Source organism: Rattus norvegicus, chromosome 8 (assembly GCF_021556685.1).
Source record: "Rattus norvegicus strain SHRSP/BbbUtx chromosome 8, alternate assembly SHRSP_T2T, whole genome shotgun sequence".
Taxonomy (NCBI): domain Eukaryota; kingdom Metazoa; phylum Chordata; class Mammalia; order Rodentia; family Muridae; genus Rattus; species Rattus norvegicus.
In genome coordinates this window covers 53311095-53336906 of record NC_141541.1, presented here as the reverse complement: position 1 = coordinate 53336906, position 25812 = coordinate 53311095, and the positions used below count along the sequence as shown (strand labels likewise).

General features: G+C 48.3%; 1 protein-coding gene across 2 annotated transcripts in view; it reads right to left on the bottom strand.

Moving 5' to 3' along the window:
- Positions 1 to 10665, bottom strand: part of Tmprss13 (transmembrane serine protease 13) — a 28201-nt gene extending 17536 nt beyond the window's left edge. The window contains exons 1-3 of one of the 2 annotated variants that reach the window (XM_087560972.1): positions 10567 to 10665; positions 1049 to 1394; positions 14 to 118 (exon numbers count right to left, since the gene is read on the bottom strand). In XM_087560972.1, the coding sequence (XP_087417098.1) occupies positions 14 to 118; positions 1049 to 1394; positions 10567 to 10587 (472 nt within the window). In that variant the 5' untranslated portion in view covers positions 10588 to 10665. 2 annotated transcript variants of the gene reach the window in all.
- Between the last annotated feature and the right edge of the window lie 15147 nt (positions 10666 to 25812).

Sequence of the window (25812 nt, the reverse complement as noted above, 5' to 3'; positions counted from 1 at the left end):
CTGTTCAACTCACAGAGAAGGATGAGTGAGATCACCAGGCTGATGAGGAGGAGGACACACCCGATGAGTGGCAGCTGTCTCTGGGTCTCCTGCCAGGAGAACTTGGGGAAACTGAGACCTAAGAAGAGGGTGGTAGGGAAGAAAAACTGCTGGGGAGCAGTGCGGCATGGTGGAGAGCCCAGAAAGAAGCAAAACTGACTCCCTGAGCGTCCTGCTAGGGCCCTTGCACCCCACAGGGCAGCTTCACCGCTCCCCAGTATAATCCTCTTTGGATCCCCTCCCCTAGGCTCCTCTAGGGTAGGTATCACATATGTGTTCTGCTAGTTCATCCTCACTGCCTTGCATGAGCTGAGTCTTATTAGATACCCTCGGTAGATGGGGACACTGAGGTTCGTGGAACTAGTGATTGGCAGAACAGAGATTCAAATGCAGTGTCTCATTCTAGAATCCATCCCACCAAAGTGTCTCTACTAAGGTCAGGGGTACATGGAAACAGTTTCCCGATGGGCAGAGCCACGCCTAGAGGCCCATCGGCCTCCTTGACTTCCTGGCAGCTGAGCCTCGCCCCCGACCCAAGTTTGGAGGCTGGGAGTGGTCAGAGTCCCTCTCTTTCTCCAGGTATGAGCAGGCACACTGACCATGGCCTTGTACTATTGGAGACCCTGGCTTTCCCAGCAGACATATAGGCTGGCCAAAGGAAACAGCCCCTCCTGTGACTAAGAGCCCTTCCTCTTGATGTCAGAGCTTTACTCTGGGCAGAGCGGCTCCCACCATTCTGCCTGGAGAACTCTGGAGTTCAGCAGCGAGCACTCTGCTTCCTTGCTCCTGGCTTCTGGCCCTTCCTCCTTTTGCCTAATTTTTCACTGTCTTTGGGTTGTCATACCATGGTCCCTTTCCACCCTCACCTCTCCAGGTTCCCCTCGTTCCACTCTGGCTGTCTCCCATGTCATTATCCCCGGGGTACAAGGAGCAGTATGCTCACTGAGAGCTTCCCTCTGTGCAAAGACACTGCCCTGGATCTCTGCCCTCCCTGCAGCGGCCCCCTTACCTGGGCTCTCCCTGGTGGCCCTGGTGGCTGGTGCTGACCTGGCAGGAGATGCCCGGATGACAGTCCCCACTGGTATTGCTCTAACAAGGTACACTCTCGTTGGGGAGGATGTTGTGGAGGCTGACCGGGCAGATGATGATCTGCCTGACGATGACCTGGAAGGTGGTGCCCGGGCTGGAGATGCCCGGACTGGAGATGCCCGTGCTGGAGATGCCCGTGCTGGAGAAGCCTGAGGAGGAGATGCCCTTGCTGGGGAAGCCTGAGGAGGAGGTGTCCTTGCTGGGGAAGCCTGAGGAGATGCCCGTGCTGGAGAAGCCTGAGGAGATGGCCTTGCTGGAGAAGCATTCTGAAAATAGAATAAAGGACATTATTCCTGTGTCTGCGCCCAGTCAGCCTTTCCCAGCTGTGGGCCCTGTGAGTGGGAGAGGCTGTGGGCCAAGCGACTGGGACAGAGGAAGGCCTGTGCTTATACTCAATACAAGTCCTGAGCAGGGCAGTTCAAGGTCCTCCTGTTGAGAACATCTGACACAACCAACACCATTGTCCCTTATGAATCGGACACTTTTTATGAATAGAGGACACTTTTAAAATCCTCTCTTCCAGGGATCGGAGCCAATAGGCTTGGTCACAGCTTCATTTTATGGGGACCTGTGTGTTGGATTCAAGGAAGATTCTGACCACACTCAAAGCAGGGAGTGGAGAGTCTCCCTTGGGGAGCTTCTGGGGTCCATCAATAGAACGGAGTGGTTACACATGGGTACCCTTATCCCAGCTGGCTACACAGGGGTGCATCTTGACATCTTTAGGGACATTCGGGCAGCTGCTTCTGCTGTCCAGCTGTTCGGAACACTGAGGCCACCCTCTCACCAGTGCTGTCTCGAGAATAGATTTCCAAAACCTCTACAAGGGTGCTGGGGCCCAGGAAGGTAGAACTAGAGAAGACTTTCGTTTTTACGGGTGCTGAGAGTTGACTCTGGGCACCATGTATGGCAGGAAAACGTTCCATCGCTGAACTGTACTCCTTACCTCAACGTTGCCCCTGAGCAAGTCCCTCAGCTGAGAACGTACTTGATGGCACACAGTCAGGCAGCCCATGGCCCCGATCCTGACCTACTGATTCACTTAAGCTTTTTGTTCATCTATAAAATAGTCTGGCATTGATTAGGGAGTCCCCACCAGGCCCCAGGATATAGGAGTCATGTATTAAGTAGCAGTTTCCCCTCCCCTTGTCTTTCTGTACACAAGATCAAGAGGGCTGAGGGGTACAGATGAATGATGGGAGAAAAGAGAGTGTTGGAGAAAAGCCAGATTGTGGTCCTTCATTTAGACAAATGGGCCTCAGTGACGTAAGGCCCTTCCCAGTGGCAGCCTGAGTCTTGGCTCCTGGCAGTGACCTGGCATTACAGCCCTTCTACTCATGTCCATTCACTCCAGATGTTCCCCAATACTAAGGAGGTGCCGATGATCCAATATAATGAAATACACTTTGGATTCTACAACAAACGTTTGTGTCTGTAGCCTTGTAAGGGTCTAACCTCATCCTGAGAGCTGTTTAATTCTAGAAGTTCATTTTCTTAGAGTCGGATTATGGAAGCCATGGAGTCAGGATTCCCCTCCAGGTCACTTCGCATCCCTCTTAAGGCAGAAAGAGAAGCCATTGGTGCTATATCCTGAACACAGGTGCCGGGGACTCCCTGTGCATTTGAAACATGACAAAAGAACTGGGATCTGGGGCCTTGTAAGGCAGGAGCTCCACTGGGGGCTGAAGTGGAGCCCGGGGGTTTCTAGGTGGGAACATGACTCTGTGGTACTTTTTGTTGTGAACTGTGATTGTTGTCTCCCATTCCCACCCACGATTGCCAAGTCTGGTCGGAGCCTTATGATCCAGAACTGCAACTGGTCAGGGTTACTATGCCTGAATTCAGCGGCGTGACACCAGGAACATGTCCTCAGACCTTTCCTTGCCAGCTTCCTTATCTGCACAGTGTGGGTAACCACCCTGCTTCCTATCTCGGTAGTCATAGACGAGACATGCCAAGCGGGTGTACACAGTGAGGGCCGGAGATGCCGACTGTGACAGTGGGTCTGCTTGTTTCTTTAAGAACGTTTGGCTCAAAATCAATGTTTGCATATAGCTGCACCCACCCATTCCCTACTGGGTCAGCAAGAGCCCGCCAGAGCTTGTTTTACGTGTACAAACAGGGCTAATCTCATCTTCTTTCCCATACAATCGTGGATCTATGTGAACAAGCCTGGACTACACACAAGGGTCAAGCTCTGATGAATACGACAGCCAATGAAGCCTCTTTCTTGGTACCATGCCAACTTCCTAGTGACTCTTTTTAGTTGGCCTGGTTAGGTCCACTTTACAGATACTGGAACTGGAGGCTGATGAGATGGATCAGAGGCTAATAGAGTGCTGCCATTACTAAAATCAAGAGTTCAATTCCTGAAACCCACATGGTGGAGAGAAGTGATTTTTTGGAGGTTGTCTTCTGACATCCATATGAGTGTACACACACCCCCTCACATACACACTTAAAAATTAATAATAAAAAGGTGATTAATTTTCAAATCTCCAGGTCAAATAAGGATAAGGTCTTGGGTTATAACCAAGTCAACTTGTCACCAACAATGTCACAAATGACCAGAGCAGTCTCCCTCGTGTCTCCAGGCTCCAGGCTTCATACATTGTAGTCTGGTTCTGACAAGGGGCCTAGTGAGTAAACTGGTAAGAATGGCCATCCCTGTCATCTCTCTGATTGCTTGTCTGTTGAGATAGGCTCCCAGGTAGTTCAGGTTAGCCTTTAACTCTTGTTGTACTTGAACTTCGGATCTACCTGCAGGTGTGCTCCTGTGATCCTGGCACCTCAGCACACAGGGACCAGTGCTAGAAAGAAGATGGCTACGAAGGTTGGGGCAAGGTGCACAGGGGATTAGAACAAGGAGCCTTGTGAAGTCGGAGTGAGGAAGATAGTGAGAACAGAGAACTGTCATCAGCCAGCAAGGTGGGAAAGCAGTAGAAGCCAGAATAGATAACACTGGAAAACTAGCAGTTGACCCTGAGTTGGTGGGCATTCATTTAACCCTTGACAGACTCAGCACTCGCTAGGTAGTATAGTTCCCTCAGACCTGTGCAGGAGGAGAGACCCGGAACCCCAAAATATGAATGAAAAAAATGCCACTTGAAGAACATTTGTGAGTCCCAGGGGGATGTCAGAAAGGAAGAACATTCCAGATGCCAGAGGACAGCAGACATTGAACTTTGACCCTGAATTTAGACCCTGAACTTTGACCCAGACTCCACAGGTCATTAGGCAGCACCCTATCTTCAGAGACCATGAGAATGCAGAGCTCACACCTCCCTCTTTATGCATTTCATGGCCAGCCACTCCACCCAGCTGGAAGAGCTTCCTGATGTCTAACCTACTACAGCTTCAACTCATTTCCTCCCCCTCCAGCCTGGGAAGGCAACTGGGGAGATGGGATGCTCCCATATGGAGACTTGACTTCACCCTGACAACAGATGGGAACCCCAGGAAGGGAGGAGACTCCTGTCTAAGTCCCTGAGAACTTAGGCAGAACCAGAGGACCAGACCGCAGGCCTCCCAACCCCAGCTTTTGTCAATGATCACAACCTCCCAAAAAGAACTCATGACCAAGTCCTCGCAGGGTCCTACCCTTCCCAAAGCCTCCTGCAGACAAGGCTGCAAGGGCAGGCGTCTATGACCTGGATAACTTGGGCCATTTCCCACCGCTACAATTCATTCCTTCTGACCCACCCCCATGGTCTCTAGAGTAATAATTAACCATCAAACAAGCTGCACCAGTCATTCTTATGCTCCTGATGGTGCTGGAAAAGCTCCAGGTGTGTTGTTTACAGCTTGTTGGACTTTCTAGAGGTTCTGGTGCACCACTGGAGACGAGGAGGGCAGAAAGTTGGACATGGCTGTGTGTGGCTTTCTTTCTAGTGTTAGGGTAGTGAGGCTCTCTCTGATCAGCCACAGACTAACAATCAGTGAGTTCTGGTCCAGGAGAGACCTTGTCTTAAAGCAATAAGGAGAACAGCAATAAAGGAAGACAGGACATACTGCTCTGGCCTCCACATGTTCAGATAGCCATGCACTCACATGCATGCATCATGCACATGCACATGTGTGAGTGAGCGCCTGTGCACGCGCATGCGCACGTGCACACACCCACACACCTTTTCAAAAGTTCCATGTAGCTGAACTGGGGCTAAAGACCCCCAAAGGTCCCTTTTCTAGACCTGCACCCACTCTACTTCAGCTCCCAGGGATGGATTTTGCACCCCGAGATGAACGGGGCATTTTGTGATTTGTCTTACCTGGTGGAGGGTGGAAGTTGGTTAGCGGCCCCTGAGTGTCTACATTGTCCTACCTGGGTTTCCTGTGACTAGCTAGCTGCTGGTGCAAGCTGAGTCCCCCATGCAGACCACAAGAGCCCTACACAAGCTTCTCTGCTGGACTCGGAAAATGACCAATGGTCACTGCAGTGACAGCCCATCATCCTTCCTAAGACAGGCTGCGGAAGCTCCCTCCTAGAGCTACCCTTTTTTTAAAGCCATCACTCTGGGGATACCCTCAGACAGAAGGATCTCAAAACCTCACTAATCCAAGCTTTCTTTCAGAATGAGACGGCCAAGGTCCAGAGGGCCTCTGATGTGCCCAAGATGCCACTTTGAGGCAGTGATGTGGTTTAGTCATGTGATCTCATTCTTGTGCTGTACTGTTACCTTCTTCCTACCACCTCCAGAAAGCAAAACCAGACTTAGGCTCTGGGGCATCCCTCTTTCCCAGCAACCCTGAGTTTTAAGAGCTGTCAAAGGAGGAAGTGCATGGGAAGAGCACGGTCAGAGCCCGGCACTCTGGGGCCCCACTGGAAGCTACTATTGTTTTGTTTGTCTTTTCTTTCTTTTTTCTTCTTTTCTCTATTTAGCTCAGGCTAGCCTGGAACTCACAATCTTCCTGTCTCTGCCTTTCAAGTGCTAGAATAATAGGTGTGCCTTACCTTGTCTAGCCTGGGAGCTCCCTTGGACAAGGTCTAGACGTTCTAATAGGGGACAGGGGCAGGTTGTGACAGGGAACTCTGGCTCCACCCCTTGAGGATCAGTCTGGCCTAGGACAAAGCCAGGTTTCACTGTACCCCTTAGGACATGGCTCTCCCCACCCTCTTTCTTTAGAGAACCCCATTGACACAAGCCCCTTCAGAATGCAGGCTGTTCTCCATTGCCTCCTCCCCAAACACAGGACTGGATCCCCCAGGCACATGTATGCAGAGCCCAGGAACCCCAGGTCAGTCTGTGCCGCAGACCCTGTGTGAAGCACAGGGGCTTGTTAGCTCCTCATCAGTGTGAGCTAGGGGACAGTCATGTCCCCATCAAGCTCTCGGCACCTTCATGCCTCAAATGAAGGGATTGAACACTGTTTGCCAGGGGTTTCCAAATGGCATAAGGTCTCACGAAGATACCATGGAGCCCAGCCTCGGCCCTTATGCTAGGGTTTGAGCCCTTTCCCCACCTTAGATAGAAATCCACAGTTTTTTAATGTGATGGTCTCTACCCAATATTTCATTTGAATAAAAGAAGCGGCTTCTGCAAGAACTTGGGTGAGTATTTCACTTTCTTCAGCTTCAAAGGCCTCGATGTATGAAAGAGACCAGGAGGCGCTACTAGATCGTACCTCGCTTGATGGTTCATTTGTTCATTCACCAACGACTTTAAAGAACATGGTGGGAGTTGGGGATTTAGCTCAGTGGTAGAGCGCTTGCCTAGGAAGCGCAAGGCCCTGGGTTCGGTCCCCAGCTCAGAAAAAAAAAAAAAAAGAACCAAAAAAAAAGAAAAAAGAAAAAAGAACATGGTGTGTGGACTTGGGAAGATGGCTCAGTGGGTAAAAGTACTTGCCACGAAGGCATGAAGATTTGACTTCAAATCCCCAGAACCCATGTAGAGCCAAACATGGTGATGCACATCTGTTATCCCAGTGCTCCTATAATGAGATGGGGGAAGAGATGGAAACTCCTGAAAGGCATGGGCCAGCTAGCCTCAAGTATGTATGTAACAGCAAAACCAAGAGACTGTCTCAAGGAAGGGCCAACACCTAAGGTTTTTCCCTGCCTCCCACAAGCACTACACAAACACACACACACACACACACACACACACACACACACACACACACACACCACTCATATACCGCTACACACATAAAGATTAAAAACAAAAACCATACACTGAGTGCTCACTAATGCTAAGCAAATGGTATTTCCTGCCTCTGTTTCCCTGCTAAGTCTGTCCTGTCTGCAAATGCAGGGGTGATGGAAGCGTAGCACCAGGGTCTAATGAGTACTCTGAGCTGTCCCCCATGGAGGAGCCTCCACCTGGGACTGCCAAGGTCTCTTGCTTGGAGGACAAGCTGGTGTTCTGTGGTGTTTCCCCACCTGTCCAGCTGCCAGGGTACAGTCCACCCCCGTTGTTGTTAGACCAGGAGGAAGCTGTGTTGCCAAAGCAAGACACTTAAGCTAAGTGGCCATTGTTACATCAGCCAGTCTTCCCACCCAGCGCTGAGCCTAGAGCCTGACATGAACTCCCACATATTCGCGCTAAGTCACAGGGGACAAGGCAGAATGAGGTTCGGTGGGGTGTGCCAGGTGCATGCTGATCAGCACCGGTGACAGCATGAAACTGATGTTCCAGGTGAGGGGTGTGGTCCTACAGGACAAAGGCAAGCTGTTGGAGGTGCCTCCAGCTTGGGGCTGTGGAATGGCAAGGGGTCTTGCCACTGGTCTGCCATCTTGGGAACCTGGGCAGCCTCCTGGGGAGGGTACTCATGTTGGCCCACCCTATGCCTCCCACACCCTCACATATAGCTAAGTGCATGCAGGAACTCCCAGCATGAGCAAATCTGTTCTCCAGTGGACCGTTGCTTGATCCATGGGCTGACTTCAGTCCTCCTGGAAGGCACAGCTGTTCCCCAAGAACTGAAAAGTGTGACCCACTTGGCAAAAGCGCGGGATCGTCATATTTGGCAGGAACTGTGCATATACCCGGTGGCACACACTGGGATCTTTTATCTTTGGGGTCGTTTGTCCAGCCCTCTACTTTGGCAGGTGGGGAGACAGAGAGGAGCCAGTTCTAGACCCAAGATAGAGCTGGCGATTGAGAAAGCCACATGTCACAACTGTATCTGCACCTCTGGTATATATCAGAGGACATTCTAAAGGAGCCTTAACATGCAAAAGGCTTCTGAGATTCCTTACAGCAAGTGCTCCATTATACAGATGAAGACACTAAAGGACAGGAAGTTAAAGTGACCAGGTTCTGTCACTTTTGCCTACCATAGCAAGGGACTCTTTCTTAGGTTGTTTTCCTGTTGTGGTCTTGCTACCTAGCTCAGTCTGACCTGGAGTTAACTGTCCATCCTCCTGCCTCAACCTCCAGCACAGCTGGGATAGACAGTAAGTACTAGTCACCTCACCAGCTCTGCTTTCCTTTTGAATACAGAAGAGCAGGGTGCCTTCTCCACTCTTAAAGAACCTTCTGAAGGTCCAGCACGTCCTGCAGGAGCACCAACAGCTCCGGCCCCATTGGCCACCTCTTACTCTCTCTTTGTAGGAAGAACAAAACCCACAAAGCATCTCTCTGCCATTGAGCTCTCACAGGGGAAGCTCAGCCCTTAACCTCCAGTGTCTTGTCTTTTTCTTTTCTTTTCCCTCCCAAATCACAAAGATTCAACTGTTTCTGCCTCCTTAGCACTGAAATTAAAGACACACACACCATCACACCTGGCTTCTCCAGTCCATTCTTATTTAATCTTGAGAAACCTGAGCCAGGTTGTGTGGTGCATGCCTTTAATCTCAGCACTCAGGAGGCAGAGGCAGAGGCAGAGGCAGAGGCAGAGGCAGAGGCAGAGGCAGAGGCAGAGGCAGAGGCAGAGGCAGAGGCAGAGGCAGAGGCAGAGGCAGAGGCAGAGGCAGAGGCAGAGGCAGAGGCAGAGGCAGGCAGATCTCTGAGTTTGGGGGCTAGCCTGGCCTACAGAGCAAGTTCCAGGACAACCACAGCTACTCAGAGGAAACACTGTCTTGAAGAAAAAAAACAAAAAGAAAGAAGACAAACAACAACAACAACAAAAACCTGCTATAGACAAGATTGGGGGCAGCTATAGGCTCCCTGTTTTGCCCTGACTCAGTATCTAGGGGTTCCACCTGAACCCTTAAATAATGGGATAGCTCAACTCTCTCACTCCCAGAGAAGTTTAGCCCTACACAGTGATCACAGGGCCTACCAGCCTTTTAACACTTAACTCTTTTGCCCATGTCCTGTCCTTCCGGCCATCTTCCATACTGGTTCCTAACCCTGAGGAGAAAAGTTACCCATATGGACATCACTTCTGCAACCCCATTCCAGGGGAGAGGCAGCCCTCTGCCCATCTCCAACTTGAACTGATGCTCAGTGCCTATCCTGGGGTCTGGGGACTAGCCAGTTCCCAAGGAAGACAGTCATGGTTGTGACAGGGGTGCCCCCCTGTGCTTCCTATGGAACACCATTCCCCCCTGTGCCTCCTTTCCTGCTTCCCGCGGAGACTTGAGCCCAAAGGACCAAAGCAGAGAGCAAAGGAGAAGAGTGGAGAGGAGTCAGGAAAAGCATGGGAGATGACAGTGCTGTAGGCAGAAACACTGGGGCTCAGAATGGACCACAAACTAGGCACAGCCTCAAGCATAGGACGGGTTGAGTTTCTTCAAACCCAGGGCTCGTTGGACTTTGTAGCGTCTCAGAGTCCACTCTATTAATGGAGAACAGAAAAATGTGGAAAGAGGCAGAAAACAGGACCTAGGAGAAGTTAAGCAAAAAGACAAACTAAATAAAACTTTGCAGACACCCGATGGGTGTACGTGACCCTTTTCTACACAGGACAGTCCCATCGCTCACTATCACCTCTAAACGCAGCAGAAGACAGAAGCCTGAGATATAGCAGAAGACTCCAAGGCTAGACATAGGGAAGCACTTCCTGTGTTCATTAAGTCCCCTAGTAAGTAATGAAAAACTTAAATGTACATTTCAAAAACAAAAAACAAAAAACACACGTTTCTGGGAAGGCTTGGGAGTCTACCTAGGAGGTAATCCTTGAAGGTGAATTAAAATACCCTTGGGTTCTCAAACTGGCAAAAATTAATCTAGATTAAATCGGATTCTTAAACAGCAAAGCTGACCAGGTAACGCCAGAGAGCTGTCTTTGCCAGGGTACAGGGCACAGAGCCCCGTCCAGGCCTTAACCACACAGCCCAGGGGTGCCTAGTAACCAGACCCCATATTTTATTGGTTTCTCCTCCTTCCTTCTAGGGACTAAGATGAAGAGGTTGAGATCCCTTCCCAGGCAGTTTCCAGCTAGCAGAGACATTCTATTTTCCCTAAACCCAGGGCAGGTCTTGGCAGCGCCCTGCCTGTTTCCAGCCTTCCCGACTCAAGCCTGGGACAGCCCAGGAGAGGTTGGCCCACTCACCCGGTGGCTGCCTCTGTCCATGGTGTAAGAGGTTGCTTCTTCCAGGCTCAGCTGATGTCAAGAGGAAGATCCATGTTGGCTCCAGGTCCCCCAGCATGTGAGGAAAAGGAGGCTGAAGGCCAAGGGCCGGCCCCTAGCCGATGGGGCGGGGAAGTTGGTGGGATGTGTGAGGTAACTCAGATATAAACAACCTAGAACTTGCCAGACCTGTCCTTCAGCCCCATCCCAGTTACTCAGCTAATACCTGGGCTCTTGAAACTGCCACCACATGTGCTTCTGTGGGGCTTCTGTGTGTGGGGTCCCCCTCACCGCCCATCCCAGTGGGTTCCCGACGGACTCTGGAATCATGGGAAGCCCTCCGAATGGGTGCATCTGAGCCCTCCAGGAATGAGTACCCCTGTGTTTAAATCCCAAATCTGGGCAGGGGATGGACTTACTTTTCTGAAAACTCTTAACAACAACAAAAGAAATCAGATGGTTTTGAATCACCCATGTAATGAATTACCTCTATTGACGGCAATAAAATATTATAAACTATATCAAAGTCAATTAGTATAAAACGTGTACGCATCTGAGTGGAAACCGGTCTGGGGAATATTAGGCTGACTCATGACCTCTCCGATTCTGTGTTCCATCCTGATCATTAGAGGAAAAAGAAACAGAGAAGAGACACGTGTCCTAAACTAAAGTAGCTCTGTTCGGAACGGTGGAGACAGACGCTACCGGTGGACGTGGGAACGCTCCCTTTGTGATAAAGCCCCAGGGTTGCAGAAGCTCCGCTGAGAACCGTGGATCCCGAGATTGGGTTCGTGTTTCCCCCATGCATGAGTCTGCAGCCAAATACAACTTTCTGCTTTTATTTTTGCCTCCTTTGTGAGTCCATGGTTTGCGCGCAATCCTAGAAGCTCGACAAACCTAGGCACCTGGAGCTGCACTACCCGCACAGATGGGGCTGGGAGTGATGTCCAAACTCAGCAAACCAGTGGGGCAGTTCTGGCCCCCAGGCAGTGGGAACGAGGGAAGCGAGGCAGGAAGTGATGGGGTGGCCGAGAAGGCCGTGACAATTAGGAGCAGTGTCCAGGGGTAACCACTAGGGTGGAGTCTGAGACTGACTCCTGCCCTTTTACATAAACGGACATGGAAACTGCTCTGGTTTAGGGTGTTCTGGGAAATCTAAGACACAGAGGTTCATGGGAAAACTCCTGGAAGACCCAGGCAGAAAGCCAAGGAGGCTCTGACTTGGATGCGTTACTTCATTGGCTGCTCTTCCAGACACCAGAACTCAGCCTTGATTCACTTTCTCTGACTGTCCACACTCTGGACATCCAGGTCCGGGCACAGGCTGGCGTTGTGTACTGGATCTTCCTCCCCGCCTCTCCTAAGGAGTCCCCTCTGGGCACCAGTGAGCTACAGCGCATCCTTAGCATCCAGAGGCCAGCCCTGGAGGGCTGCAACAGTCTTCCAGGCAGGTCAGGTCAGGTCCCCAGCACCTCTGGGAGGAGCTCAGATAGGGGCTTCTGGGCAAGTCAGAGGGAAGAATTGGAGGCAAGGTCGATTTGGAAGTCTATGGGTGTGCCGTCTGGAAATCGGCGATGGCACGTAGCACGCAAGATCAGTCGACTCTGAATCAGTGTCAGCTTCTCCTTGGTTTCCTGTTCCAGAGTCCCTGCTAACCAGGTCATGTGGCCCTCAGCATCCCACAGAGTGGGTTCAGTAGGTGCAGAACGCTGATCCTCAGGCTCTTGGGGTGGAAGTAGCAGGCCATTGCAGGGGAGAACACAGTATGGTGCTCAGGGCACACTCAGGCATGTAAGACTTCTGAGGTGTTTTCCTCGTTTGAGAAGAAGGCTTTGGGCTCCCTGGACAAGACTCAGTCTTGAAACTGCCCTCGCTTTAACTTCCACACCTACCCCTAGCTGGGATCTGCTCTCTTCTAGTGCCTTTCTTCCAGGTTCTATGCCTTCCTACCTGGCTATCCAATCCCGTCTTCCTCTGACTGACCCTTTCCTCCCAGAGCTTCCAAGCTGCTTTCTGGAGGGGCGCTTGGCAGGCCTGCCTTCTCTCTCCCGGGGGAATCTCAGCGCATTTTCCCTCCCCGGATGGGGACCCTAAGCAATGATGGGGACCCTGGGCAATATCAAGCCCATCTTAACATGGGCATTCCTTTCTTCTGCTCATTTCCTTTTGGGTTAGAGGGAGGTCTTATGTAAAAACTGTGTTAGCCAGGCAAAGAGCTCATGGCTTCTGGCCTGAAAGAACCTCAGTGTGGTTGGAAACTGTGTTCCCAGCCCCAGTAGCTTCAAGGTTGCATCCAGGAACCTGGGACACAGCACTGTTTGCCACTCCATTCTCACCCTTCTCACCTTCTTGATTCCACTTTGGGTAAAGCCTCTCTCTGTGGAGCCTCACTCTGGAATCTCCTCCCCGGTTCCTCCCCGGGCCACCTGAGTACCCTCTCCTCTTTGCCCTCTTGTTCCACTTTTATTCCCCATCACCCAACACTAAGGGTTTTGCCAGGCTCGAGGGCAAGCAGGAGAGAGAGGAGACACTAAGCACACCCTAAGGGAGTGTCCACCAGGAGTTACCCCTGAGGCCCAGGACACCGTCCTCCCATTTGTTCCATGCCCAGCTGCAGTGAAGGGCAGGTGTCTCCTACCCCACTCCCCTGGGTGGGCAGCTATGATGCCAGTCCATTCTTCCCAGTCCCGGGCCTACAGCAGGTTGATACAGCTGCTGCTTGAGTTTAAAACCTAAAGACAAGTTGAGTTCTTTCTTCCTGCTTTGTCCTTAGCTCTGTAAGAGCATGAGCAAAGGAAGTAGGCTGTTTGGAATAAAAGGGTTCCCCCAAACCAAGATTTATCTTATTTTAATGTAATGCCTAAAACCCACCAACATTAATGTAGGAAGTCTATATCCGAACAAAATATCAAAAATTTAGTTAAAAATGGGATTAGGTTTCTGCCTAGATTTCACCATCTATTTTTCTTCCTTATAGGGTATAGGGGCCTCGGTTTCCCTGGTAACGGATCCGTATAGCTTTGCAAGCTCCCAACCTATAAGTTTTCAATGAAAGAGAAGCATCTAGAGCAACCCCCCCAAAAAACAACAAAAAGAAAAACAAACAAACAAACAAACAACAACAAAAACCCAGGGACCCGCATCGCATCTTAGGAAGGAAGAGTTCTCTTGGCACAGAGCCGACTAGGGAGCTGCTGGCTTCCTGGAAATATTGTTTCACTTCCAGCCTCCATGAACCTGCCTGGCTCAGAATCAGAACCTAGTGCCTGTCGGACTCTTGCTTTGGCTGCTATTGCTACAGACACACCCTGCGACTTTCCTATTCTTTTATACAAGGTCTCACCTTAGCCCAGACTAGCTTTGAACTAGATACATAGCCGAGAACGACCTTGAACTTCCAGTTCTCCTGCCTCTGTGTCCTAGGTGCTGGCATCACATTGCCATTTTCTTGTGGTGGCAGGGATTAAACCCAGGGCTGCATGCGTGGTAAGCAAATACCCTATGGATAAAGCCGTAGCCAGGGAAGCAGAGTCAGGAAGATTTTGAGTTGGACAACAGCCAGCTCCACATAGTGAGACTACAGTGTGTCCCTGACTAGCCTGGGATGTCAACTAAGAAAGACTCTGTCCCCAAAATAAAACAGCCACAAGGAAGCCAGGGGAAGTATGTGATTGATTTCTAATATAAGGAAAAAGTGAACACTCGTGTAAGGACTATGACAATCAAGATCTAGAATATTCTAACACTTCAAATGTTACCTCCCCACAGTTCCAGGCACAGTTCCCCACACCAACTTACCTCCTGTCTCCAGGCTAACTTTCCCTTTCCCAGAATCTCACCGAAATCTGCCTTATGATTAATGGTGGGCAGGACCACAGGTGGGCAGAGTGACAGTCTGGCCCTCAGACGGGGCTCAAGTAGAGGTTTCTGGGGCCTGGGGTTATTTTACAAGGTGATCAGTAGGTGGGGGGACTCCTCAGCCCCAGAGGTACAGCCCACATCAGTGCAGCCTAGTCCCCAGCTGCTTTCTTAGTCCTTCAAAGAAAGGCTCACAGGGCTCTATAATAACCCACCTCTGTGGTTTCCATTTTCAGTAGAAACTGGGCCTCTTGTTGGAGAATAGGAAAGGGGGGGGAGAAACACCCACAAGAAGAGACCAAAAAATGAATGTGACCAAAGGACCACCCAGTGACCCACTTTTCCAGCACATCTGTGGATCAGAGCGCCTGGAGCCCTCACCCCAAGGGCCAAATGTTTCTTTAGATTTTCCAGTTATTTTCCAGAATAACATGGGCAAAAACAAAGACCTCTTTTCTCCCTGTGCTGGCCCTATTTCCAAAGTACTGTCAGATCTCCTCAGTCAGAGGACATGAACTGTGAGGAACACCTTTTAGGACCCCAGCCCAGAGCACACACAGACCCTCTTGGAAAGGAAGCAACTTGTGGTGACAGGGACCCGCACACACATCCTTCAGGACATCCAGGCTAGAACAGCTGAGCCCTCTCTGGTGTTTCAGTGATCGTCCAGCACAGAGGCTTCATGAACTGAGTCCAGATGGCTCCGGGGAGTGGAAAATACCATGGTCACATCTGGGCAGAGGCCTGACTGTGTAGGTGCCACCTCTTTCCAAACAAAAGCATGACACAGCTGCCCATATGATTCACTAGAATGTCCCTGGGTCCTAGTCACTCTACGGGAACACAAGGCAGAAGTCAAATCCTACTTCCCCATAGTAGCCCTTCTCAAGTTTGACAGCGGCAGAAGTTTGGTGACCCTTGGAGTGGGTCGCCTTTCCCAAATGAACACATTCAGTCCTTTCCTCTGCTCCCAAACTGTGGCGGTGTCAAGACCGTCCAGTTCTGTGTGGTTCTCTACAGTCACAGTCTTCTGAGGTGGAGCCCCGAAGTCAAACTTACACAGGATCCCCTGACTCTAGATAAAACTCACCAGTTGTTCTCACAGACTCCCGGAAGGGCTACTACTCACTTCCCCAGAGAAACAAAGCAGTACTGGACAGAACAGAGGGACTGACAGTCAGGTGGGGCTTTGCCCAGCTGTCGTGAACTGCTGACCTCCTGGTGCAACTGTCACCCAGCAAAGAGGCGAGGAAGCCGTCTGTGCTGTGACTGCCAGAAACACACATTCAGATGGGAGCATCTTTAGCTTCCGGTTGATCCATCTGAACATTTTCTGGAGAAGGAAGTAAGAGTCCAAAAGCTATGAGGACAGCAAGGTGAACTGAAACCTTCCACTGGCCAGAAGGAGCGTGATAACCCTGGGAGGAACATTCAGAGCAGACAAGACCAGATGGTACCGAATCATGTGCCCCACAAGGCCATGGGCCTACCTATGCATGCATGAGGTCACCAGTGTCTGGGATCCTGAGTTTTCTGTTTTGGATGGTTTGCACATGTCTAGTAAGCTACTAGGAACAGATACATGCACTTTGCCCATGTATCCTGAGGAGAATTTTATACAAAGCTTTCAGTCTGCCTATGTTTTGACTGCAACCCATCAGGTGAGGTCAGGTGTGGAATTCCAGGTAAGCTGGTATCTTAGTACTCAGAGCATTTCTGATTTTAGAGTACTTTGGATTAGGGATGTTCCACTGTGGCTCTGTGTCCTTGGTCAAGGCACGGCTTAGCATTTCAGAACCTCAGTTTTCCCATCTATAACATGAAGATAACAATTCCTCACAAATGGGGTACAGATGTCCAGTCAGCAAAATCACTTGCAATACACAATTTGACATGGGATCTGGTAGACAATGTTCAAGAGTAAATAGTAGCTATCATAATATATATGCATACACACACACACACACACACACACACACACACACACACACACACACACACACGCCCATAGGAGGCTGAATCTCAAACCCAGATAATGTTTTGCTGAATATCTGGTGGAGAAAGCTTTGGGCCAGGCTTTGGAACTGGGCTTTTGTGGTGTCTCCAGTTACCTCTTAGCAGTGTGATCTCTTCTCCAGTGGCCTCTGGACATCTCTTTTCTCATCTCCCTCCCCCCCATCCCCGGAGAAAACAGATGTCTCTAGCTAGGGAGATTGTAAGAGAAGAGAATAAAAAAGCAAGTGAGCAAGCAGCTATGGAGATGGCTCAGTGTGTAAAGCACTCGCCATGCAAGCTTGAGGTCTTGAGTTCAGATCCCCAGCACCCATCAAAGAGCTGGACAAGGTGAAATGCACCTACCACCAGGGAGGCAGAGAGGGAGGATTTCTGGGGCAAGTGTAGCTGTATTAATGTTTTCCGGGTTCAGTGACAGAAAATAAGGGGGAGAGCAACTAAGAAAGACACTATGACCTTTGGCTCCCACATGTGTATGCAAACACTTGCATGTCACACACACACACACATACACACACACACATACACACACACACACACACACACACACACACACACACACACACACTCCCCAAAGTAACTGAGTGGGTTGGAGGTTCCCACCAAAGAAAGAGCTATGAGGCAGAGAATCTGAAAGGGAGAAACTGAAGTCAGGGTAAGGCAACACATGTACCCAAGGACTGGCCAGAAACAGGGACAGAAAGGTAACCAGGAGTCAGAGAAAAATAAAATAAAAGCTCTTTGTGCTATAGATAGAAGTTAGAGGGGAGAGGTTGTACGGCTATGCATTTTCCATGGCTCACATTTGCAAGGCCCTGGGCACATGTCGCTGTGTCTTCATTGCATATGGCTTGGATTACCCAACCCATTTTGAAACAAGGAAGCGAGGATTCTAAGAAATAGTTTCCAGTGTCAACGGCTTGTAAAAGATGGGGCTGAATCTCTAACCTGGTGTGCCTCTTCACCTGTCCTCTCCTGAATCAGAGCGATACAATAGGCCATTGTATTTTCAGATTTTCCCTTAATGTCCACTGTTTGGACATTAACATCTTTCCACGTTAAATCTGTGCATACTCATTCAAAGCTTTACCTGCACTCTTCACAGCTAGCATGCCTGAGAAGGAATATTCACGTCTCATGTCCGTCAATGCCCTTCTTTTCCTGGGTTTGTGTCTCAGCTGCTCCAGATGTGTTTTTATCAGAGCAGGTGGTAAGTGTGTGAAGTCATCGAAGGTGACTTTCAGCAGGCCTCCAGATTAATCACGTTGTGTCACCCAAAACAGACAGTTCCCTTGTTGTTACCATAAAAGAAAAGCACTATGCATTTTAAATGATTAAAAATCGGATATAAAATTAACCAGACTTTGAAACTAGTTACCACAAGACACGTCTAGATATCTGAGCATGTGTCCATGTAATATCACCCCTCACAGGTTGTTCAGAGTTTAGAGTCTTTTGTTTTTTCGTTCCCAAAGGACTTCTCTACACATAGACACAGTTAATAAAGTCAAAGTTGGATGGTTAACCTGAGTTTACATTCTTACCCTGCCATTTTGGAGAAGCCTGTGAAATCAGCCGTTTTTTACTTGACTTAATCCAACTCTAACTGGGAGGAAGAATTGGTGATATTTGCTGGGTGAGGCCCACAGGCTGACACCGAAAGGATGCTGTCTCTAACAAGGCACAAGGGTCTCCAGCTTGATGCTATGATTCTGAATATCACATTGCAAAGTGCTCTTTCCTTCCTAATCTTGTCGGACCCTTCAAATAACCCCTGGATGGACAGGACAGGAGACATTTTCCCTCCTACCCAGGGGAGACCAACATCTTGCTCTCAGGGCCACTGGCTTGGCTGAGCCTGCCTGTGGCCCATGTGTCTGTGACCCCACCAAGTGATCTTAGAAGTCTGTTAATAACTGTGCTGCTTCCCTTGAACCTGTCTCTGTTTCCATCCAATGGGACTTTGCTGGGGAAGTACACCATGGCCTTGGTTCAGCCCTGAGGTGGCCACTTCCTAGAAGTGCAGTCTGGGCCAATAAGTCAGCTTGAATCCTATCAACAGTGATCCTACAGAGGTCAGTCTGCTCTGCCTAGAGGTCACAGGATGGCATGAGCTGGCCCAGGTGGATCTCTGAAGCATGGGTAGGATATGGGATGTTTTCACTGTCAGTTTTAACTCCGGCAAACCATTCTTCCTATAATATCTTTACCCAGTGCTTTTCAGTTCGAAAACTCTTCAGTCTTACTCTACCCAAGAGGGGTTGTGATGTTCACAGTAGCTTCTGATAGAGTCTCTTAGTAATGTAAGTGTCAAATGGGAGAAACATTGCACAGGGCACCCAGCTGAATCCCAGAATCCTTCCTCCAACACACCAAGAACCCATTGTCTCAGGAGCACTCACTAGTTGGCTGAACGCAAGTCGTACATTCTAACTCTGACAGCCCTGGGTTGAGTCAAAATAAGGGACTGGAAGCCATGACCCATCGGCAGAGCTTGGGTCGTGTTATTGAGATAGGCTTCCTTCTCTTAAACGTCTTGTTCCATGTATTTCTTTACTGGGACTATGGGATGTGCCACAGCATGCATGTGGGGGTCAGAGGACAACTTGTAGGAGTTGGTCCTCTTCTTCCCTCATGTGGGTTTCAGGGGTCAAACTCAGGTCATCGGGTTTGGAGGCAAGCACCTTGACCTGCGAGCTAGCTCATTGGCACCCATTGATTTTCTGATAGCAAACCAGAGGGCTCGTACTCAATCCCCAAATCTCACTCTTTTTTGTATATTAGACCACAGCTGTTGGCCGTGTGCCTTCCTGTTTCAGGAGTTGCTGGAGCACAATAACAAGGCAGGGGCAGCTTTCTCTGTCTGGCCTCATGGACTTCCTTGTAAGCCAGAAGACTCCTTGCCCTGGCCATTGTTGAACTTTGCTACCAAAAGTCAACAGCCAATACCATTGGGCCCACTTTTTTTTAAAGACAGGGTTTCTCAGTGTAGCCTTGGCTGTCCTGGAACTCACTCTGTAGGCCAGACTGACTTCAAACTCAGAGATGCACCTGCCTCTGCCTACCAAGTACTGGGATCAAAGGCATGTATGTGTCACCACTGCACAACTCTCTTAACTGCAAAAAGATGCTATATTTGTACCCATTTTACAGATGAGGAAGCAACTGTGGTTCACAAGATTGTATAGTCAGTAGATACCAGAAAAAGGATTTTTGAAAAACCCTGTTTAACTCAGCTGCTGACCTTCGTGAGCTGAGTTCTTGCTAAGCATCTCAGGTTGCCCTTAAATTCAAGCTCATCTTAGAACCTCAGTATGCACCATTCTACCAGCTACTTGGATTTATGAAACTGTTAATGCCTCTTTGTGCCTCTTTATATACATCAGATTCAAATGTGGTGGAAGTTACTAGTCACTCTTTTCCCAGAGTTCAGGAAGTTTTGAATAGCCCCACCATAACAAATTAAAAAACAAACCACAGCAACAACAACCAAACCAAACCAAACCAAACCAAACCAAAAAAACAAAACAAAACAAAACAAAAACAAAACAAAAAAAAACTTCTGAATACCTTATGTTAGAAATCAAGTTACATTATTTACAAAATTACTATGTAAATCTCAGGCTCTGGCTCTCTTCTTCTTTCCCTTCTTCCCATCCCCTTCCCTCCCTCTTCCCATCTCTCTTTCCTCTCCCCTTCCTTCCTTTCTATCTTGCTATATGAAACATATAAGATCTCACTAAGTAGCCCAGGCTGGGCTTGAACTCTTGATCCCGCTGCCTCAGCCTTCCCTCTGCTAAGATAACCAACATGTCATCATGATTGACTTTAGCAGTTCTTGCTTAAGATTTTTCTCAATAGTTTTGGATGCAAACCCTCTTCAACATACCAAGATAAGCTAAAAAGATACTGTACACTGTTATCAAGCTGGCTTCATAAGTGTATTTTACCCCATTCAGAATGTACTAGTTTATATGAATTTATTTAACATTTAAAAAAATGCAGTTAATAATCCTAGGAAGCCTGGCTTTCCTATCAACCATAATATTCGATGATTAACTGATAACAATTCTTTTACTTCCCCCTTACAACGTCTAGCAAAAAGCTAAGCAAACAGTTAGTCAATCAACAAGTCTTTATTGAATCTCTACTATGCACCAAACAGGAGTTGCTTCATATCTAAATTGCTCCTAGCAGGCTCCCATCACAAAGAAAAATTGCTGGGTCCTCCCACAAAATAGCACCAGCGGATGAGTCATGGCTCTGCCTTCTTCAGATGGTTCCTGCATCACTTGGACATTCCCTAAGCCAGTCAGAGCTCGACTCTTCAGGATCATAAAACTATGGCGTAGGCAGTGGTTGACTGATGCTTCGATGTCTGAATCAGGCAGAGCAGGATTTGAATACAGGCTCCACTGCATGGAAATTTTGTGATGTATGGCAAATAATTGATTGACTCTTCTGAACTTGGGTAGCCCGCACCAAATCAACAGGTCTCAGCATGGAGTTCAAAGCCTCCGGGCTAACGTAAGCTTAAACCAGTGAGCTGTCCTCAGCCCTCCCCACCTGGAACTACCTGTTCCTACAAGCTGCAGGCTCCCGTTGGAGGGCAGGGGCTGAAAAAGGGCAGAGAACTCTCCTGTTTGCCAATCCCCCTCACCTCTGGCTCTCAGTGCTATGTGCCTTGGCTCTCCACTCTTCCCAGGGCCTGGACAAGCCAGTTCTCCCAGACTGCTCTAAGGCTGGTGTGATGCCATGTGGTCCGAGTCATCAGCCCCAAGTTCTGTTTAATTACCCCAGTATAGATCACACACACACACACACACACACACACACACACACACACACACACACACACACACAGAGAGAGAGAGAGAGAGAGAGAGAGAGAGAGAGAGAGAGAGAGAGAGTGGCTAGTGGTGTAATTATGAGGGGTGGGTGAGTCCAGCTGACAGGAGAATGCTTCACTGTGGTGGACTGTGGGGATAGGTCACCAAGGGCTCTCCTGTGTGTGACCACCATGAGTCCCATGAGATCTCTTGTTGCATTCACAAACCGGATGTGGGAAGAGGGCACAGCCTGCAGGAGCTGTGTGCTCTCAGCTGTAGATTTCCAAGCTTAGTGACCAGGTCCGGAACTCAACCCTCCTGGTTTGTCCACCTAAGATAAGAGTCAGGAGGCAATCGAAAGGAACAGATTCAACCAGTGTAACCCAAGCACAGTAACTCCAACCAGTAACCCCAGCAGTAAGGAAATAGAGGCAGGAAGAATCATCAGGAGTTTGAGACCAGCCTGGGTTATGGTATGAAAATTTGTCACAAACAAACAAACAAACAAACAAACAAACAAACGGGGAGCAGAGGAAGAGATTGGTATATTCATTCCATAAAATGGTTTTAACTACTAACCTTGTTGAGAGAGAACTCATGTATGGTGTGAGTCAGTTGCAAAGTATATAATCAAATGGTTTTTATGTCTACAACATTATGCACAATTAAACCGTTATCATAACTAATTTCATTTTCATCCCCTCCCCCTCCAAGAGCTTCTCATTAGTGGTCAGACCCTGTTTTACTCCAGTGTCCCTCCCACAACCATAAGTAACATCTACTTTCTGCATATATAGGTATGTCCTGCCTGCACATTTCTTATGAGCAAAACTATAGAATAATAGAATATTTGCTCTCATATTCATGTGTCAGCATTTTATTCTGTGTGTGCATGTGTGTGTGTGTGTGTGTGTGTGTGTGTGTGTGTGTGTGTGTGTACACTCAAGAACATATTCATGGATGTGGAGAGCCAAGGTCAGTATTAGAGAACTTTTCTCTTCACTTTAATTTTAATTTGGGGCTGGGGGAGATGGGGTGGGCAGCTCATGGATTTCCGCTGAAACTGGCCATTGAGCTTCAGGGGTCTGGGGGGTCTCCTCTCCTGACAAAACTGGGTTTACAGTCATGAACCACTTTGCCCAGCTTTTGATGCAGGTTCTGGGAAGCCCAACTCAGGTTCTCACCTTTGGGCCCTAGGCGTCCTTACCGCTGAGTCATCTCCACTTTGTTACTGTGGAATAATACCCACTTGGAGGTCATGCTCCGTTTAATTTGTCCATTTATCACACACTGATCATTTGGGTGGCTTTCACTTCGGAGCAGTCTCGAATACGGGTGCCATGAACATCTGCCTGTGGTGTATGCTTCCAAGTCCTGAGGTGTAGACACCTAGGAGCGAACTTTCTGAGCTGTATGGTAACTGTGTGCACATGCTTGACTTTTTTTTTAAAGGGTACAGCTTTTATTTGATGCAACAGCAAATAAAAGGAGGAAACACATCAACTTTGGCTCTAGGGGAAGCTTCCACAGGCTCTTTGAAGCCCAGTGATATTTTTTTTTTTTGGTTCTTTTTTTCGGAGCTGGGGATCGAACCCAGGGCCTTGCGCTTCCTAGGCAAGCGCTCTACCACTGAGCTAAATCCCCAACCCCCAGTGATATTTTAAAATATCTCTTTATCCTATTCTTAAATATTCAGAACCACACTTTCCTGAGGGACATCAGGGGCCTCTCTGTTCTGCCCCTAGGAAATTCTAACTCAGGGCTGAGGGGAGCTGCATCCACTGGTTTGTTTGTTTCTTTATTTCTTCTTGGGTCATTTCGAACATGCCTGTCATGAACTTTAACCCTTTCATTCCCATCAGCTTGCCTCATGCTCCTCTACTCCATCAAAACTTTCCGGACAAATCCCCTCCTGCTTTTCCCCCCACAAATAATTTTGAAGTCCCACATGCCAGACCTGATCTAGGTGCTGGGATTCTGAGTAAGTCAGGAAACAAACAAACAACAACAAAACTCTTCTAAGTTCTGAGTAACTTTGGCCATCCAAACATAAGGCCCTTCCCCCTCACAGTTAAGGACATAGAGGACTCCGTCCGATAAGGGATCCATATTCTTAGAAGAAACTCAAATCTTCACAAGGAAAAGAGGAAGAGTTAGGAAGGAAACACCTCCATGTCACATTGGGATAAATAAAAACACATACATACATACATACATACATACATACATACATACATACATACCATACATTAAGTACATAACACATACATACATGCATGCATGCATAATACATACACACACACACACACACACACACACACACACACACACATACATACATGCATTTGATAAACCAGAACAGAGGAGGGAATCAGTTTTGAACGAGGCAGTCTAGAAAGGTCTCAGGAAGAGGGAAGGAGACAGACTGCAAACAAGTGGAGGGACTGGCTTCTTAGCAGAAGGAACTCAGGCACTGAGGAAGAAAAAGAGAAAGACAGGAGCATAGAGCATGTGAGGTCTCATGTGTTGGAAAGACATCCTTTGTTCCATTAAAGTACCTTTGCCATTTTTGTCAAGCATGAACTGTCTGAACCAGGGTTAGAGTTTCTTGGGTTTGGGAGCCTTAGGACAATCTGGAACATTCTTCCATGTTCAGAGTTTATTCCTCACCAGCACTGAGATGGTTTAGAAATCTTGTTGAATCCTATAGTGTAGGAGTAGAGGCCTGGTGTTGCCTAGAGTTGCTGTATGTATGTATATATATATGCCTATGTATGTATGTATGTATGTATGTATGTATATGCCTATGTCCATGTCTATGGCTACGTCTATGTGTGTATATGTGTATGTGTGTATGTATTTGTGGGTGTGGGTGTGCAAACATGCTGTATGCATTCGGGTGCTCACAAAAGCCAGAAAACAGTGTGAGGTCCCCTGAAGCTGGAGTTGTGGGAGGCTCACCAACCCACAGAACTGTTTTGTTAGTCCGTTGTGCTACTTACACTTCACTATCCCCTTGATATGGGGCTGGGAATCAGATACTCCGGATGAGCAGCAGCACTCTTAACCACTGAGACATCTCTCTAGGCTATGCACGATCACAGACACCACCCCAAATGTTTCTCTTGTGAGGTGTCAGAGGGGCTGTCAGTGGATGCCCTAGTCAGAGGTGGGACAGAGGGAGAGACATTACTGACAGAACTGCGCCTAGAGAACACTGATGGAAGGAGTCAGAGTTAGGCATATCAGCAACCCTAGACAGAAAGATCAAATGAGAAGCAAAGAAGAAAAAGGGGAAAAGAGCAGAGAAGTCTATGTTGTGTCACCCATAGAAACAACAGCTCAGCCCAGGCCTGGAACCGAGCAGTAAATGAACTAGGATTCTGTACATGACAGTGCCACAAAGCACTTCGATTACGTAGAACAATGTTCCCAGTCCCAGCCTCACAGAACATCACCTGGCAACATTCAATAACTCGATGATAGCCAGGCCTGGTGGTACAACACTTAGGAGGCTAAGGCAGGAGGATCTCAAGTTTGGGGCTAACCTGGGCTACATAGTGAGTTTCAGACCAGCTTGAATTACAGAGACCGGTCTCAAAAATAAATAAATAAATAAATAAATAAATAAATAAATAAATAAATAAATAAATAAATAAATAAATAGAACTCACCAGAAGATAGGGCTTTTAATGCTAACACTGAGAAAGTCCCAGGAACTGGGACAAGTTGTTTATCTCATATAGAATGCTTGGTGTCTTTTCCCATTTAAGATGGCGGAATGGGTGAACAGGGAGTTGTAGACCACCAGTTGAGTGTTTGGCTGTCAAATCCTTAGTACGTAGACATTTTCTGTCTAGCTTCCCTCTGGACAGGACATCTTCAAAGATCAGCTATAAGGTGGTTGGCCAATTTGCTCCTCCAGAGACATATATCAGTGTGGCGGCAGGTGGGCTCCATTGAGGTCATATACGGCTTGGCACAGACATCTGTTTCTATAGTTTCCGAGGTCTGTGGGCTGAAAGGGACCCCTTTCTTATCTAAATCTTCCTACAACAGACCTTCATGTGGAGCACTTAACGAAGCCTTAATTTCATACTTCACAGTATGTGATAATTCGAGATAGCTCAGATAAAGCCAAGGATGACCAGGAACTTGTGGTCTTCCTGCCTTCGCCTCCTGAGCGCTGGGAGTACAGTTATGGACCACCGTGTCCGTTGTATGTAATAATCCGATGGCTGGTGGGAAGATTTTTAAGCTCAGTAAGGACAGAGGCCAGGTCTACTTTAGTTCTCTTTATTGCATCTCATTATCGGTTTTAATAGTAAAGCAAGTGACGTAAAGAAAAGTAGATGCCTGACCAGAGAATGAATGAATGAATGAATGAATGAATGAAATGTCCTTGCATGGAAGAATAAATGAATATTATTACTTATTACTGATTTTTTTTGTCTTACAAACTTTATTAGACTTGAGAAGAGGAGAACAAGCAGCTCCTGTCTCTTGTGTCCTCTATGGTTTGCCATTG